Raw genomic sequence first — 15,683 nt, forward strand, 5'->3', positions numbered from 1 at the left:
TCAAGCCTGTCTGTAAAGGCCTGTACTTTAAGAATTTAGGTGTTTATCATTTAGCTAGTTATAGAGGTATAAAAGAAAGAATCTGTGTAAGGGCCTTCTCTCACTGTGACAGTCTGAGGCCCTCTTCTTAGGCTAATGCCTTTGGCTAAGAGGCAGCCATAAACTGGGAAGCCTGCGGTCACATGCTCACATTCCAAACTAGCCCTATTGAAATAAGGTGATCTGGGGCTGTTAGGAAGGTGATCCGATCAATCACCTCCAGAGAAAGGAAAGAGCCTAGAAAATGTAAAAGGAAATTTAGTTTGATAGTTTTCTGTCTGGTAAGAACTCACTTATCAATAAACACAGCTGGGAAACCCTTATGTCTGTATAGATGGAGTTGTAAAATCCTCACTTCTGTATTGTTTTGTCATTATAGTTCCCACTTTGCTATGCTTATTTGCATGGTCTCTGTCTGGTTCTGTGAATGTTTCTGTCTGCTGTATAATGAATTTTGCTGGGTGTAAACTAATTAAGGTGGTGGGATATAATTGGTTAGCTAATCATGTTACAATATGTTAGGATTGGTTAGGTAAATTTTAGTAGAATGTTTGGTTAAGGTATAGCTAAGAATATTACTATATATATTATGGGCAAACAGGAAGTAAGTTGGGATTCCAAAATAAGGAAAAAGGAACTTGGATTTAAGCTTGCTGGAAGTTCACCCCAATAAACATCAAATTGTTTGCACCTTCAGACTTCAGGTATTGTTGCTTTCTGTTCATGCAAGAAGGACCAGGGAAGTGGGAGAGTAAAGGAATAAGCTCCCTAACAGTTATTAATATATTTTATTTACTAAAAACCTAGTTTTGAATAGTGCAATAAAATATCATTTTCACAAAAAATTACAAGGAGATCTTCAGTTCTAAAAGCAGTTTGAGAAGTTCTAAAATGTAACAAAACCTCTCCTATCCCCTTAGGATGCCTCATGGGATGGGTTGTGTAGCTGCCGTCCTGCTAGTCAGGAAAGGAAATGAAGTAAAGCAAGATTATTATCTTTTCTAACTGTACTCACATCCAGCAGATATTCTTCATTAGGAAGCAAATGGCACCTTTTGTAACTAAATGAATTAGGCTCCTATGTGCTATTGAATGTCAATGGGAGTTAAGTGGCTAACCTACTTTGGTACTTCTGAACATCTCACACTACGGTTCTGATTCTTCCACCCTTACACACACTGAGAAGTACTTTTTCAAGTACTCGCATTGAAATCAATGAGAACAGTGTACCTTATTCTGTGAAATGAAAACGAGTCTTCACAGAGTAAAGAACAGTTCAATGTGAGTAAGGGTAGCAAAATTAGACTGAAAAATGGAGGCATTTTATTTACTGTTTCTTTCAGATATAAAGTCATTGACTGGTCTCACCTTCTTCATCTCCTCATAGGTAAGGAAGAGAATATTGAACTCTTCCCTGTGGGTGGACCAGCCTCTGACGTGATCCAACCAGGAGCTAGATGCAACTTATTAAGGAGAAAAATTATAGAAATAAACGTTAATGATCTCAAACAGAAAAACCATTCAGTCATTGACATTTTTGCATCCTAATACTCTCACAAGCATGGCTGCAGAATCAATGGAGCAGACTTCCTTTTTTCAGCTTCTCTCCCCTCTGCTGTTGGGGGGATATTTGGGCTCACAGAGATTTTATTCCAGTTCCTGTTTTTATTCACAGCCTTATCCTGGATTATCTTTCGCCTTAAACATGAGATAAAGGCCAAGCCAAGTCCATCTTCTAATGTCGGGATCTGAGGACAAGTTTTGTTTTTTTCCCCACAAACAGACAGACCGTTACACAATAACTAATACACTTTGTACTGTTACCTCTAGAGCATGGGTAGGCACTCTTTGGCACCCAGCCCATCAGGGTAAAGCCACTGCGTCCAGGGGGCTGGACTCGATGACCTTTCAAGGTCCCTTCCAGTTATAGGATATCTCCATATCTCCATTCACTGGTGGGCCAAGCTGGTTTGTTTATCTGGAGCATCCGCAGGCACGGAGCTCCGCACCTCCCACTGGCTGCGGTTTGCTGTTCCTGGACAATGGGAGCTGTGGGAAGCAGTGGCTAGCACGTCCCTCGGCCTATGCCGCTTTCCATAGCTCCCATTGGCTGGGAACGGCAAACCACAGCCAGTGGGAGCTGCGGAGTTCCATGCCTGCGGACGCTCCAGATAAACAAACCGGCCTAGCCCACCAGCAGCTTTACCCTAACAGGTTGCATGCCAAAGGTTGCAGAACCCTGCTCTAGAATCCACTGGCACCATAGAATGGTTCTTGCTGCCAACACAACATATTTGAACTTTTATGTCTATATTACTTATAGATAATATTTTTCATTGCTTTTGATGGATTAGTGATCACAAACCAAGAATTAAATTGATAGATTCATAGATTAATAGATTCTCTGGCCAGAAGGAACCATTATGGTCATCTGGTCTGATTTCCTGTATAACGCCCCGCAGCTCCCACTGGCCAATGGGAACTGTGGGAAGCCTCACGCTAGCCACTGCTTCCCACCGCTCTGTATGACTTCCTGGCCATAAAACGTCTCCCAAATAATTCCTAAACATATCTTTTAGAATAACATCCAATCCTGATTTAAAAATTGTCATTGATCGAGAATCCACCATGACACTTGGTAAATTGTTAAAGTGGCTAATTACTCTCACAGTTAAACATTTATGCCTTATTTCCAGTCTAAATTTGTCTAGCTTCAACTGCCAACCATTGAATTGTATTATACCTTTCTCTGCTAGATTGTTCCCCATATAGGTACTTATAGACTGTAATCAAGTCATCCTTAAACTTCTCTTTGTTAGGATAAACAGATTGAACTCCTTGAGTCTATTGCTATAAGGCACATTATCTACTCCTTTAATCATTCTCATGGCTCTTCTCTGAGCCCTTTCCAATTTATCTGCATCCTTCTTCAATTGTGGGCACCAGATCTGGACACAGTATTCCAGCAGTGGTCATACCAGTGCCAAATACAGAGGCAAAATAATCATGTCAATGTTGATGCCCAGGGTGAAACTAATCTCTTCCATTCCTCTCTGTCATTTGATACTACTTCCATCTACTCGATGATGTTATGATCAACCATTCTGACCTCCCTGTGAAGGGTTCTTTTTAAGGTCTCTTGGGCACCCTCATTTCCTAACCCAGTTGGTTTCCACTTGACAGTTACATGTGGGACTCTGTGTGTTGGCATCTGAAGCCCATTCCCCATATATGTCCAATACTTCCTTCTAATTCTAGTGGAAATAAGCTGCTGGCTGGTGATTTCTTGGATATATTTATTGATGATGACGTCTCTCCATCCAATGTCCGGAATCTTTCTAGGCACTTATTTCACTGCTCTACAGCCAAAATGCTTCTGAAATAAATGTAGTCAAACTTTACTAATTCTGGGTCACTGAGAACGAAAATGATGCTTAAAATTGTTGATTGGCTCTAGTTTTCAAGATATGCAATTGGGTCAGTATATACGACCTTTGACTTGGGAATGGCGGAGGATAAGTGAGTTATAAAGGGAAGGGATCTCAATTTAAACCAGAAATGACTAAAATACATCTTTGACTGGATCTATGAATAAATCTATGACTGGGTTTGGACAGTACTTGCTTTTTAGGCAAAACAATGAATGATGCAATCTGAAGCTGGTATTGCGTCATACATGATATGAATTGCATCATGTTATTCCTAGACGTCATGGATGATGCAATTGTAACGAAGCTTACATCACTCTGCTGAACAAATTGCCCTATACCAGCTCTAGAAATCATACAGTGTTGTGCTCTCTTATTTGTCAGTGTTTGATTTTGCAAAGGGACACATTTCTGTTTAGCCAAAGTGAGCAGAGATGCCTCGTACTTGTGTGAACAGTGCAGATAACTTCTGCTATGTTTGTGGTGAAGTGACTTTTGCATCACAAAAGCGCAGTATAACCACTATGGTTAAGAAAGCCTATCACCTTTATTTTGGCTGCAAAATTGGAGATCAGGACAAGAGGTGGGCCCCACACATATGCTGCAACACTTGTGCAACAAATCTTCGCCAGTGGTTGAACAGGAAAAGGAAATCTATGCCTTTTGCAGTGCCAATGATTTGGAGAGAGCCAACAGATCATACCAGCAATTGTTACTTCTGCATGGTGCCTCCAGTTGGGAAAGGTGTGTCAAAGAAGAAAAAGTGGACTGTGCATTATCCAAACATTCCATCAGCTATATGCTCAGTACCCCACGGAGAAGGACTGCCAGTTCCTGATGCACCAGAATAATTCTCATTTGAGTCAGACGAGGAAGAGGAAGAGGATGAAACTTCTGGTCCTGAACTATCAATGTCACAGGACCCACATTTTCTCCCATCCTCCTCCTCTGAACCACACCTCATAACACAAGGTGAACTGAATGACCTTGTCAGGGATTTGGAACTACCCAAGAGTAAGGCAGAGCTGTTGGGCTCCAGACTACAGCAGCGGAATCTCCTGGCAGGTGATGTTAGGGTTTCCATGTTCCGTGACCGTCAAAAGGATCTTGTCCCATTCTTCTTCATGGAAGGTGATCTTGTAGCCTGCAACAACATCGATGGTGTGATGGCAGCCCTCAACATCGTTCACGATCCAGATGAGTGGAGACTGTTCATTGATTCATCGAAGATGAGTCTTAAAGCTGTTTTACTGCATAATGGCAATGTTTTGCCATCAATTCCAGTTGGTCAAGCAGTCCATATGAAGGAAACCTGAAACAACTTTTGAGGTGCATAAACTATGACCAACATCAGTGGCAGCTTTGTGGCGATTTGAAGGTTGTTGCTCTCTTGCTTGGTCTGCAGACTGGATACACAAAGTACTGCTGTTTTCTCTGCAAATGGGATAGTCATGCAAGAGATTCCCACTACATCAAGAAAGATTGGTCACTCCGACAGTCATTGGAGCCTGGGAGGAAAAGTGTTTAGCATCCGCCACTTGTTGAATCAAGGAAGATTTTGTTACCACCCTTACACATCAAGCTGGGTCTGATGAAGAACTTTGTCAAGGCCATTGACAAAACACAAGTAGCTTTCAAGTACCTCCATGGAAAAATTCCAAGGTTAAGTGAAGCTAAGATAAAGGAAGGTGTCTTTGTTGGTCCTCAGATTTGTGAACTTCCTTGAGATGATGCATTTGACCATGCACTGCGTGCCAAGGAAAAGACGGCATGGAAAGCCTTCCAGTTAGTGGCAATAAATTTTCTCGGAAACAACAAGGCAGACAACTACAGGTTGTTGGTGGAAAACTTCCTCAAGGCATACAAAAGCTTTGGTTGCAACATGTCACTAAAGATACATTTTTTGCACTCTCACCTAGATTTTTTTCCACCGAACTGCGGAGCAGTGAGTGACGAGCACGGCAAGCGATTTCACCAGGACATTGCAACAATGGAGAAATGCTATCAGGGCAAATGGAGCCCATCAATGCTTGCAGACTATTGCTGGACAGTGACAGGAGATGCTCCATTACAAGAGACAAGCCAAGAAGCGTCGAGTAGACACTGAATAGGACAAAACTATGTACATAATAGTTTTTTGCCTTTTGTTTCATAATAAATTTTATTTATATAACCCTCTTGCTGATTTTTTTACATAAACAGGACAGGTGAAATATTATCATGTAAAGCAACCATAAACACATGAAAAGACCTAGGTTTACAATTTAAAATTAAAACTCTACTATCTACACAATATACATAGACATAAAATGTAAAAACTTAAATGTCTTAGAAACAGTAGCCAATCAGTTGTTTTAATTGTCATATTTGAATTCAGCACATCAAAATACATAATAACTAGCACATTTTATCTCTGAAGCAGATGACTTCTCAAAAATTGTAGACCAGTGTTTTCGAAGGCATCTAATTTTCTGTTTAACATTTTAGTAGATCTTTAGCTATCACAGCCATACGTTATCACGGAGACTTTTGAGTTGAAAATTCTCAGTTTTGCTTTGGTGCTGTATATCTTTGATGTCCATGTGTTGTTGAGTTTAGTGAATGAGGTGGATTTTTTTTTAACCTTCATGTCTCATTTTTTTTGATGTGCCTGTTGGTTAGAATAGTACTGCCTCGGTAGATGGATTATTCCACTTATTCCACTTTCTTGATGTTTTTGCCTTCTAATATGAAGTTACTGCTTGACATCTGAGTTTCAAGGTTGTCTGTAACTGATTCTGAGCCCTGTTTGACCTGCAGATTTTGCCAGTAGTTTTTGTTTGTAGCTTTTCCAGGATATTGCTCAGTTGTGTCTCAGTCTAGGCCTTCTAGGCTTTTGACATCTAAGTACCAGTTTTTGTGTTACTAATATACTTCTTCATTATCTTGTCTATGGCAATGCCAAACAACAACAATAAATAAATAAATAAATAAATAAATAAATAAAATGCAGCCCTGTTTCACTTAAGTGTCCACAATGAACCACTCTGTTGTCAGGTTGTTCACTCTTATAGAGCAACATTGCATCTCTGTATGTGGCCAGTATGGTGTTGATGGGTTTATCTGGAATTTCGCAGGTCTGAAGAATATTCCACAATGCATGCCTATGCAGGCTGTCAAATACCTTTTGAAAGTCAATGATATCAATGATGAAGGAAACCTGGAATTCACAGACTTGTTCTTGGTGTCTGACTTAGTTCTTGCAAGCACCCCGTTCCCTTCTAGAGACATACACAAAGAACCATGGAATTTGACAGATGGCAAAACAAAAAAAAGAAATCAATTGCATTGGCATCAGTTTGAGATTTGGGTCATCTGTCCAAGATGCAAGGGCACATCAAGCCACAGATGACAGATGAGCATCCAAAATCTTTGCATTGCCAAACTGAAATTAAAACTGAGAAAGACCAACTTTAAACAGAACGCAGCAAAGAAATCAATAATATAAAACTGAAAACAAAAGTGTGCTCTGAGAAATTCCAATGTGAACTATGGAACAGATTTGGGATGCTGACAGAGGTAAGGGAGGTGAGATAGAGATTGGACCTGAAGAAAACTGCACAGTGCTCTGAGACAATGTGATTCAAGCTGTAGCAGTCACAGCCTGGTATCAGCACACACAGAGCAAGGATTGGATAAGCCAAGAGACGTCGCATCTCAACAAGGAAAGAAAAGCACTGAAAGGAAAACTCCTGAATGCTAAGACAAATGAAATACTGCAAAAAGCAAAGGAAAAGTACAAGAAAGCAGACAAAGCAGTGAAAAGTGTGGACATTTCAAACAGGAAATGGGCCAAGAAAAAGCCAAGATGAAAAAAGGCTTACAACTGAGGTGTAACAGAACGACAGATGTGCAGAGCATTTCAGACAAGTCCACAATAGACTCAGCCCCAGCTCAACACCAGATATTGATGGAACATTATCTACTTGGCATTAACATTGATGCAACAGAGATGTCAGCAATACAGGCTGCAATAAAGAAGCTGAAAAACAACAAAATGGCAGGTGATGATTAAATAGCAGCAGAAAAGCTAAAAGAACTTGACCTGACTACCCTTATAAAACTGACAGAACTGTTCTAAATTCTGGGGAGAAGAGACTCCTCCTGACAAGTGAAAACATGGAATCGTTGGCAGATTACCTCAAAAGGGTGATCTCACTGACAGCAATAACTGGAGGGGAGTCACACTACTCTCTGTTGTAGGGAAAATCATCTGTAGTGTGATTCTACACAGGACAAAAGAGGCAGTGGATTCAAAGCTTAGGGGAGAAGAGGCTGGATTCAGGCCCAAAAGATCCTATGCAGATGAGACAGTCTCACTAATTACCATAATAGTAGAATGTGTAGAATTTATTTCACTATGTACTTAAATTATCAGTGTGCCATAAGTTGCCTTAGTGAGAATGTTGCATTGTCAGAGATTTTAAGAGAGAACTCAGGAGCTAGATAGGTTACAGCTGAGTCTTTTGGCTCTTTGGAAGGTATAAGTAGTGGTTTGGGATAGCGGGATAGGCATAATAGTTGTGGAAAACTACTAAACCAGAAAATTAATAGAAAACTACTTGTGTGTGTTTTCTGCATAGCACTCATCCTCATCTCCTCACCTGTGTTATCTGAGCACTTAAGTGGAGTTGAAATGTATTGAAATCTCCATTGTTAGGTTTCAGAGTGAACAACCAATTGAGATACATGAGGCAACTTGTACTTTATTGGTGCAATGCATGTGCCTGTGCAGCTCCCCTGGACTACCTTTGCACAAAATCTCTATTGTGAGCTGTGAATAATACTGCATTCACTGCAACCTTAGACCCCAGGTGGTGAGGTGGGGGCCAGGATTTTGACCATCTCCATCTTCTACGTAATTTATCCACTCAGATAGTTTATTCAGGCTGTGGTCAGTGAGCAGGACTTAGCCTTTTAGCAGTAAATGAAACTTACCTTTCCCAGCTAAAAACCTCTCCAGAAAAATATTAAAATCTGGTATTGTCTCAAGTATGACTGAAAGCTTGGAAAAATGAAAATAGGAAACCGCAACATCCTTCGGATTTCTGGCTACATAAATAACCTGCAAGGTAAAAAGAGTGACAGTCTCAGTTATATTAAAGCGGAGGTGGGCAAGCTACGGCCCAGGAGCCACATCTGGCCCGCAGGACCATCCTGCCCGGCACTTGAGCTACTGGGGACAAGGAGATGGGTCAGGGATTCTGAGGGGGGCAGTCAGAGTGCACGAAGTAGGAGGGTGCGGATGGGGGCAGGGAGAGAGGCTGTTTGGGGAGGCACAGCCTTCTCTACCCAGTCCTCCATACAGTTTTGCAACCCCAATGCGGCCCTCGGGCCAAAACGTTTGCCCACCCCTGTATTAAAGGGACACAATTGACCTAAAAATCTGTGTTTTTATTTGCTATTTCTGCAAGTAACACTAAAATCAGTGTATCTGAAAAGAATAAGTACTTTAGTAAATAGTTTATCCTGATTTAAGTGAATGGGATTCTTTGCCAGCATTTTCTGTACATTTCGTGGAATTATTGCGCTTCCTTAACCGATCTTCATGCACATGCATAACTGTCTACATGTGATAGTACCATTGACCTCAATGGGATTACTCACTGTTGTAAGGTTAGGAACATGAGTAAGTGTACTTAGAATCAGGTCTTCAAGTTATTTCCAGTTATTTACATGGGTCTTTCACACAGCAAGAGAGGAGCAAAAACATTTAAAAATCATGGGAAATGTGATAATAAACAGGACAAAAATTAATAGGGAGTGCAGTTGCAGATGTACTATCTGAAAAGAATTTAAACTTTAATAAATTAATTTGATTTTGAGTTCTTTTTAAATACCAACACTGTTAAGTCAACAACAGATTTATTTGTGTGCATTGTGTTTGGTATATTGATAAAGTATTTCAGTGAAAAACATATCCTTCGACTAGAATCGTTGTAAGCATGAATTTACTGTTCTTTCAAAAAAAACTGCAGCTAGAGATATTTTTAGAGAATTGTAATGGATACAATGTTTAAAAAGTAATGCTAACATGCATTGCTGCACACCTCAACCAATTTCTCCAACCATTTGGAGCTGAGAATTTCTGGAAAGCCACACAGACAGTTAAGTCATATGGTGGTGCACACTATGGGTATGTCTACACTACGGGATTAATCCAAATTTATATAATTCGGATTTGAAAAACAGGTTGTATAAAGTCGAAATGTATGCGGCCACACTAAGCACATTAATTCGGTGGTGTGCGTTCAAGTACCGGGGCTAGCGTCGATTTCTGCACCGTTGCACTGTGGGTAGCTATCCCATAGCTATCCCATAGTTCCCGCAGTCTCCCGCGCCCATTGGGATTGTGGGTTAAGTTCCCAATGCCTGATGGGACAAAAAACATCATCGCAGGTGGTTCTGGGTACAGCTTCACCTCCTCCCTCCCTCCTCCCTGCATGAAAGCAACGGACGGCAGACAACCATTTTCGCGCCTTTTTTCCTGGGTGGGTGAACACTGCAGACTCCATACCACGGCAAGCATGGAGCCCGCTGAGCTCAAGACAGCAGTCATGAACATTGTAAACACCTCGCGCGTTCTCGTGGAGTTTATGCTCAGCCAGGACCAGAAAAACGAGGCGAGGAGGCAGCGGTGGTGGCAGCGCAGCGACAAGCATGATGAGGACATGGACATGGACACGGACACGGATACAGAATTCTGTGAAACCACGGGCCCCGGTGCTTTGGAGATCATGTTGTTAATGGGGCAGATTCTATCCATGGAACGCCGATTCTGGGCAAGGGAAACAAGCACAGACTGGTGGGACCGCATAGTGTTGCAGGTCTGGGACGATTCCCAGTGGCTGCGGAACTTTCGCATGCGTAAGGGCACTTTCATGGAACTTTGTGACTTGCTGTCCCCTGCCCTGAAATGCCAGAATACCAAGATGAGAGCAGCCCTCACAGTTGAGAAGCGCGTGGCGATAGCCCTGTGGAAGCTTGCAACGCCAGACAGCTACCGGTCAGTCGGGAATCAATTTGGAGTGGGCAAATCTACTGTGGGGGCTGCTGTGATGCAAGTAGCCAAAGCAATCACTCAGGTGCTGCTACGAAAGTTAGTGACTCTGGGAAATGTGCAGGCTATAGTGGATGGTTTTGCTGCAATGGGATTCCCTAACTGTGGTGGGGCGATAGACGGAACCCATATCCCTATCTTGGCACCGGAGCACCAAGCCACTGAGTACATAAACCGCAAGGGGTACTTTTCAATGGTGCTGCAAGCACTTGTGGATCACAAGGGATGTTTCACCAACATCAACGCGGGCTGGGCGGGAAGGGTTCATGACGCTCGCGTCTTCAGGAACACTACTCTGTTTAAAGGGCTGCAGCAAGGGACTTACTTTCCGGACCAGAAAATAACCGTTGGGGATGTTGAGATGCCAATAGTTATTCTTGGGGACCCAGCCTACCCCTTAATGCCATGGCTCATGAAGCCGTACACAGGCAGCCTGGACAGGAGTCAGGAGCTGTTTAACTACAGGCTAAGCAAGTGCAGAATGGTGGTAGAATGTGCATTTGGCCATTTAAAAGGTCGCTGGCGATCATTATTGACTCGCTCTGACCTCAGCCAAAGAAATCTCCCCATTGTTATTTCTGCTTGCTGTGTGCTCCACAATCTCTGTGAAAGTAAGGGGAAGACCTTTATGGCGGGGTGGGAGGCTGAGGCAAATCGCCTGGCTGCTGATTACGCGCGGCCAGACACCAGGGCGATTAGAAGAGCACACCAGGAAGTGCTGTGCATCAGAGAAGCTTTAAAAACCAGTTTAATGACTGGCCAGGCTACAGTGTGAAATATCTGTTTGTTTCTCCTTCATGAAAACCCGCCCCCTTTATTGACTGATTTTCTGTAAGGAACCCACCCTCCCCCTTCCCCCAGCTTTCTTTCAAACCAAATAAAGTCACTATCATTTAAAAATCATTTATTCTTTATTAATAGATTAGAAAAAGAGGGAGGGAACCCGGGTGGTATTTGGGAGGAGGATTGCTGGGAAGGAAAAAGCCACAAAGAAAAGGTTAAAAAAATGACAGCCTTTTGCTTGGGCTGTCTACTGGGGTGGAATGGGAAGGTGTACGGAGCCTCCCCCCCCCCCGCGTTCTTACATGTCTGGGTGAGGAGGATACGGAACATGGGGAGGGGAGAGGGTGGAACAGGGGCTGAAGCGGCAGTCTGTTTTCCAGCAGCCGTTCCTGAAGCTCCACCAGACGCCGGAGCATGTCTGTTTGCTCACGCAGCAGCCCCAGCGTTGCATCCTGCTTCCTCTGGTCTTCCTGCCGCCACCTCTCATCTCGAGCGTCCCTCCTCTCCTCACGTTGGTCCCTCATGTCCTCACGTTGGTCCCTCCTGTCCTCAAGTTCACTGGCTTCTTTCCTATACTTTGAAACTGTTTCCTTCCACTCATTCAGATGAGCTCTGTCACTGAGGCTGGATTCCATAATTTCAGAAAACATCTCGTCTCGCGTTCTCTTCTTACGACGCCTTATCTGTGATAACCTTCGGGATGGAGGAGGGAGGCTTGAGGAATTTGCAGCTGCTGTAGGGAGGGGAAAAAAGAGAGACTTGTTTAAAAAGCTACATTTTGCAGAACAATGCTTATACTCTTTCACGGTGACCAACACTATTCACATTACATAGCACATGTGATTTCTGTGCAAGGTCGCATTTTGCCTCTTAATGGTGAGTGCCTGTGGCTTTGCTGCTAGAGATCACAGGTCTGGGCAACAGAATTTGGCTTGCATGCGGCCATGGTAAGCCATTGTTTTACAGCTTCTGCGCCCTCCTTTCCCACATACCAAGCATAGTCTGTAGAGTGCTGCGGTTTTTCTGTTAACATTCAGCAGCAGCAGAAAACAAACTAACCACCCCCCCCTCTCGCCATGAATTCTCTGGGATGATCGCTGTACCCCTCCCCCCCACCACATGGCTGGTATCAGGGAAGATCCCTGCAGGCACCAAACTAACCACCACCCCCCCGCCGCCGCCCCCCTCCCGCCATGAATTCTCTGGGATGATCACGGTACCCCTCCCCCCACCGCGTGGCTGGTAACAGGGAAGATCCCTGCTAGCCAAACGCGAAAAACTCAGGGCCAATTTCCCATCTGCGCTTGGCTAACTGCAGGGAAGGATTTATTTTCCGCCACAGGCAAACAGCCCAGTAGGAACGGCCACCTCTGTCCCCTTAATTAAATTCCCGTATTTCAACCAGGTTACCAGGAGTGATATCACTCTCCTGAGGATTACACAGCAAGATAAAGAACGGATGTTGCTTGAATGCCAGCAAACACCGGAACCATACACTGCCAGGCTTTGTCAGGCAATGATACCAGATTACTTGCTGCAAGCATGGCGTGGTCAAGTGTCCTACCATGGAGGAGGGAATAAGGATGCACTGCCCAGAAACCTTGTGGCAAGGCTTTCGGAGTACCTCCAGGAGAGCTTCATGGAGATGTCCCTGGAGGATTTCCGCTCCATCCCCAGACACGTTAACAGACTTTTCCAGTAGCTGAACTGACCGCGAATGCATCCCAAGTCCTCAGGGCAAAGTAATCATTAAAAACCGTTTGCTTTTAAAACAAGTTTTATATTTTAAAAGGTAAACTCACCTGAGGTCCCTTCCATGGGGTCAGAGTCTTGGGTACTGGCTTGGGAGGCTTGGGAGGGTACTTCAGTCAGGGTGAGAAAAAGATCCTGGCTGTTGGGGAGAACGGAGTGCTGTGTGCTCTCTGCAAGCTCATCCTCATCCTCCTCCTCCTCCTCTCCCCCATCGGCAGAATCCTCAGGCGTCGCTGATGAGACTATCCCCGACCCAGAATCCACGATCACAGGTGGGGTAGTGGTGGCAGCCCCCCCTAGAATTGCATGCAGCTCGGCGTAGAAGCGGCATGTCCACGGCTCTGACCCGGAGCGACCGTTTGCCTCCTTTGTTTTTTGATAGGCTTGTCTGAGCTCCTTGACTTTCACGCGGCACTGCTCAGAGTCCCTATTGTGGCCTCTCTCCATCATGCCCTTGGAAATTTTTTCAAAAGTTTTTGCATTTCGTCTTTTAGAACGAAGTTCTGCAAGCACTGAATCCTCTCCCCATACCGCGATCAGATCCAGTACCTCCCTCACGGTCCATGCTGGTGCTCTTTTTCGATTATCAGCCTGCATGGTTACCTGTGCTGATGAGCTATCTGTGGTTACCTGTGCTCTCCACGCTGGGCAAACAGGAAATGAAATTCAAATGTTCGCGGGGCTTTTCCTGTCTACCTGACCAGTGCATCCGAGTTTAGATTGCTGTCCAGAGCGGTCATAATGATGCACTGTGGGATAGCTCCCGGAGGCCAATACCATCGAATTGCGGCCACACTATCCCTAATTCGAAATGTTAAATGGCGCTACTCCGCTCATTGGGGTGGAGTACAGAAATCGATTTAAAGGGCCCTTTACATCAAAATAAATAGCGTCGTTGTGTGGACGGTTGCAGGGTAAATTCGAATTAAAGCTGATAAATCCGAATTAAAGTCGTAGTGTAGACCAGGCCTAAGAACAGCCAGCCAGAAGCCATGAAGAGAAAAACTCCCTACACCAGCAACATGTTCTTAAAATTGTGAAAATCTACATAAGCCCTGTAAAATATACATAAGCAATACGAGATTTTCCAATGTTTGTAGTTAAAATTGTGCTATGTGCAGCTTAGGAGATGTTGTTGTTCCATTTACTTTTACTGTCCCTGTAACTTTAGGGAATTTTCTGCATGGGAAACAGGGCTGAGCTATAAAGCAAATCAAGAGGAAGGTTCCTATGGATTGAGAGCTTGCACTGATGGAGCTCATGTGGTGCAAGCTCTGCACCACACATCTGCTCATTTTATCATAGGTGTTACTGCAACAGATATAAGGAAGCTGCAAGGGTGACTGGGAAGGGAGTCTCCTGGGGAAGTGGGTGCACAGCACATGCCACCTTTCATGGGAGATCCGGGTAGCAATGTAAGAGATTGGCATCGCTCCCACAAGACAATTCTCACAGGCCAGCACCGCACACCTTCGGTGTGAATGACTCTCCGTTTAGATTAAGGAAAGCAACACAGCAGGTCAGGGCAGCCATCTCCATGAGAGAGAGCTCGGTGCGAATCCCTGACCCTGATTTATTGGTGAAAGCTGCAAGTTTTCCTGTATAATGTTAATTAAATTGTAAAAATAGTATCACCTACTTTTGCTCTCCTGTTCCTCAGATCTCTTGGAACTAAATAGTAAGGCAGGTGAGTTGTAAAGAGACGAGGTGATGGACGATGGACATAATCCATATTATTTATGTTATACTCCAGCCATGGGACTCTGTATTTTATTTCCATATTTTCTGTTCCATCCCGATGGCCTTCATGATAAATCAAGCTCAAAATATTCTGAGTCCACACAGTCCCTGGGAAAGAAAATAGCCTTATTTGAAACAGTTTTAATGCTAATTTTATTTGTAATGTCATGTAATAATCTGCCATAATCACAAACTCTTCAAAGATGTGTCTCATTTTACATTATACATGAAGTACAAAAATTTGTCTTAAAGGGAGTACGTAATATAGCAGTAATGGGAATCCAAACAGCATTATACTTTTGTATGTTTTAGTATTAAAAATCCTGTATCTATCTATGTGTTGGTCGATAACTAAATCTTCAAATATTTTTACCTAGGGTATTCAGGTTCCCCATAGAAAGCGTGATTACTACAAACAGTTTTTCTCCCTCTTATGTAGCCTCAGTGCTGCAGCATGACTGTCCATTACAGTAATAGCCAGTGGATTCACTGGCCATATCCAAAGCACCCTGCATACTGTTGTTCTGAGAGTTTTTAAGTACCCCTATTCCACCCCCCGCAGTGGAAGAACACCAGTGCTACTTCAGGCCTCATGGAGAAGGCTCACTCTGGTCTGTCCTTTCTGTGCATGTTACATGACATCTCAGCGATACAAGGAATTCTCTATTAAGAAGTGCCAAGGGTTCTTTAGTGACCAGAACTGGTTAGTGCCAAAAGCTGTGTTACAATGTTTAGTATACAATGAGGTAAAGAGTCCTTCTCTCTGAGCTTGTCACAGAGGAGTTGGTTCTGCTATATTATAACTTCAGCTGCAAGTAATTCTCAAACCTCATAGGCTGGAA

At 43.5% G+C, this 15,683-nt stretch overlaps 2 protein-coding genes across 5 annotated transcripts in view; both read right to left on the reverse strand.

Moving 5' to 3' along the window:
• The window catches only part of LOC101937869 (amine sulfotransferase-like), a 62,129-nt gene that overhangs the window by 30,080 nt on the left and 16,366 nt on the right, over window positions 1-15,683 (reverse strand). For all 4 annotated transcript variants that reach the window (XM_065588372.1, XM_065588369.1, XM_065588371.1 and 1 more), the window contains 3 exons: window positions 14,741-14,949; window positions 8,445-8,571; window positions 1,408-1,502 (listed from right to left, as the gene is read on the reverse strand). In XM_065588372.1, the coding sequence (XP_065444444.1) occupies window positions 1,408-1,502; window positions 8,445-8,571; window positions 14,741-14,949 (431 nt within the window). The remainder of the gene's footprint in view (window positions 1-1,407; window positions 1,503-8,444; window positions 8,572-14,740; window positions 14,950-15,683) is intronic.
• On the reverse strand, window positions 11,459-13,698 carry LOC135982316 (SRRM2 protein homolog rsr-2-like). Its single transcript, XM_065588368.1, has 2 exons — window positions 13,152-13,698; window positions 11,459-12,082 (listed from the first exon to the last, which is right to left on the reverse strand). The coding sequence occupies exons 1-2, from the start codon at window positions 13,696-13,698 to the stop codon at window positions 11,565-11,567; spliced, it is 1,065 nt and encodes a 354-aa protein (XP_065444440.1). The 3' UTR covers window positions 11,459-11,564.

Source organism: Chrysemys picta, chromosome 3 (genome assembly GCF_011386835.1).
Source record: "Chrysemys picta bellii isolate R12L10 chromosome 3, ASM1138683v2, whole genome shotgun sequence".
Classification (NCBI taxonomy): domain Eukaryota; kingdom Metazoa; phylum Chordata; order Testudines; family Emydidae; genus Chrysemys; species Chrysemys picta.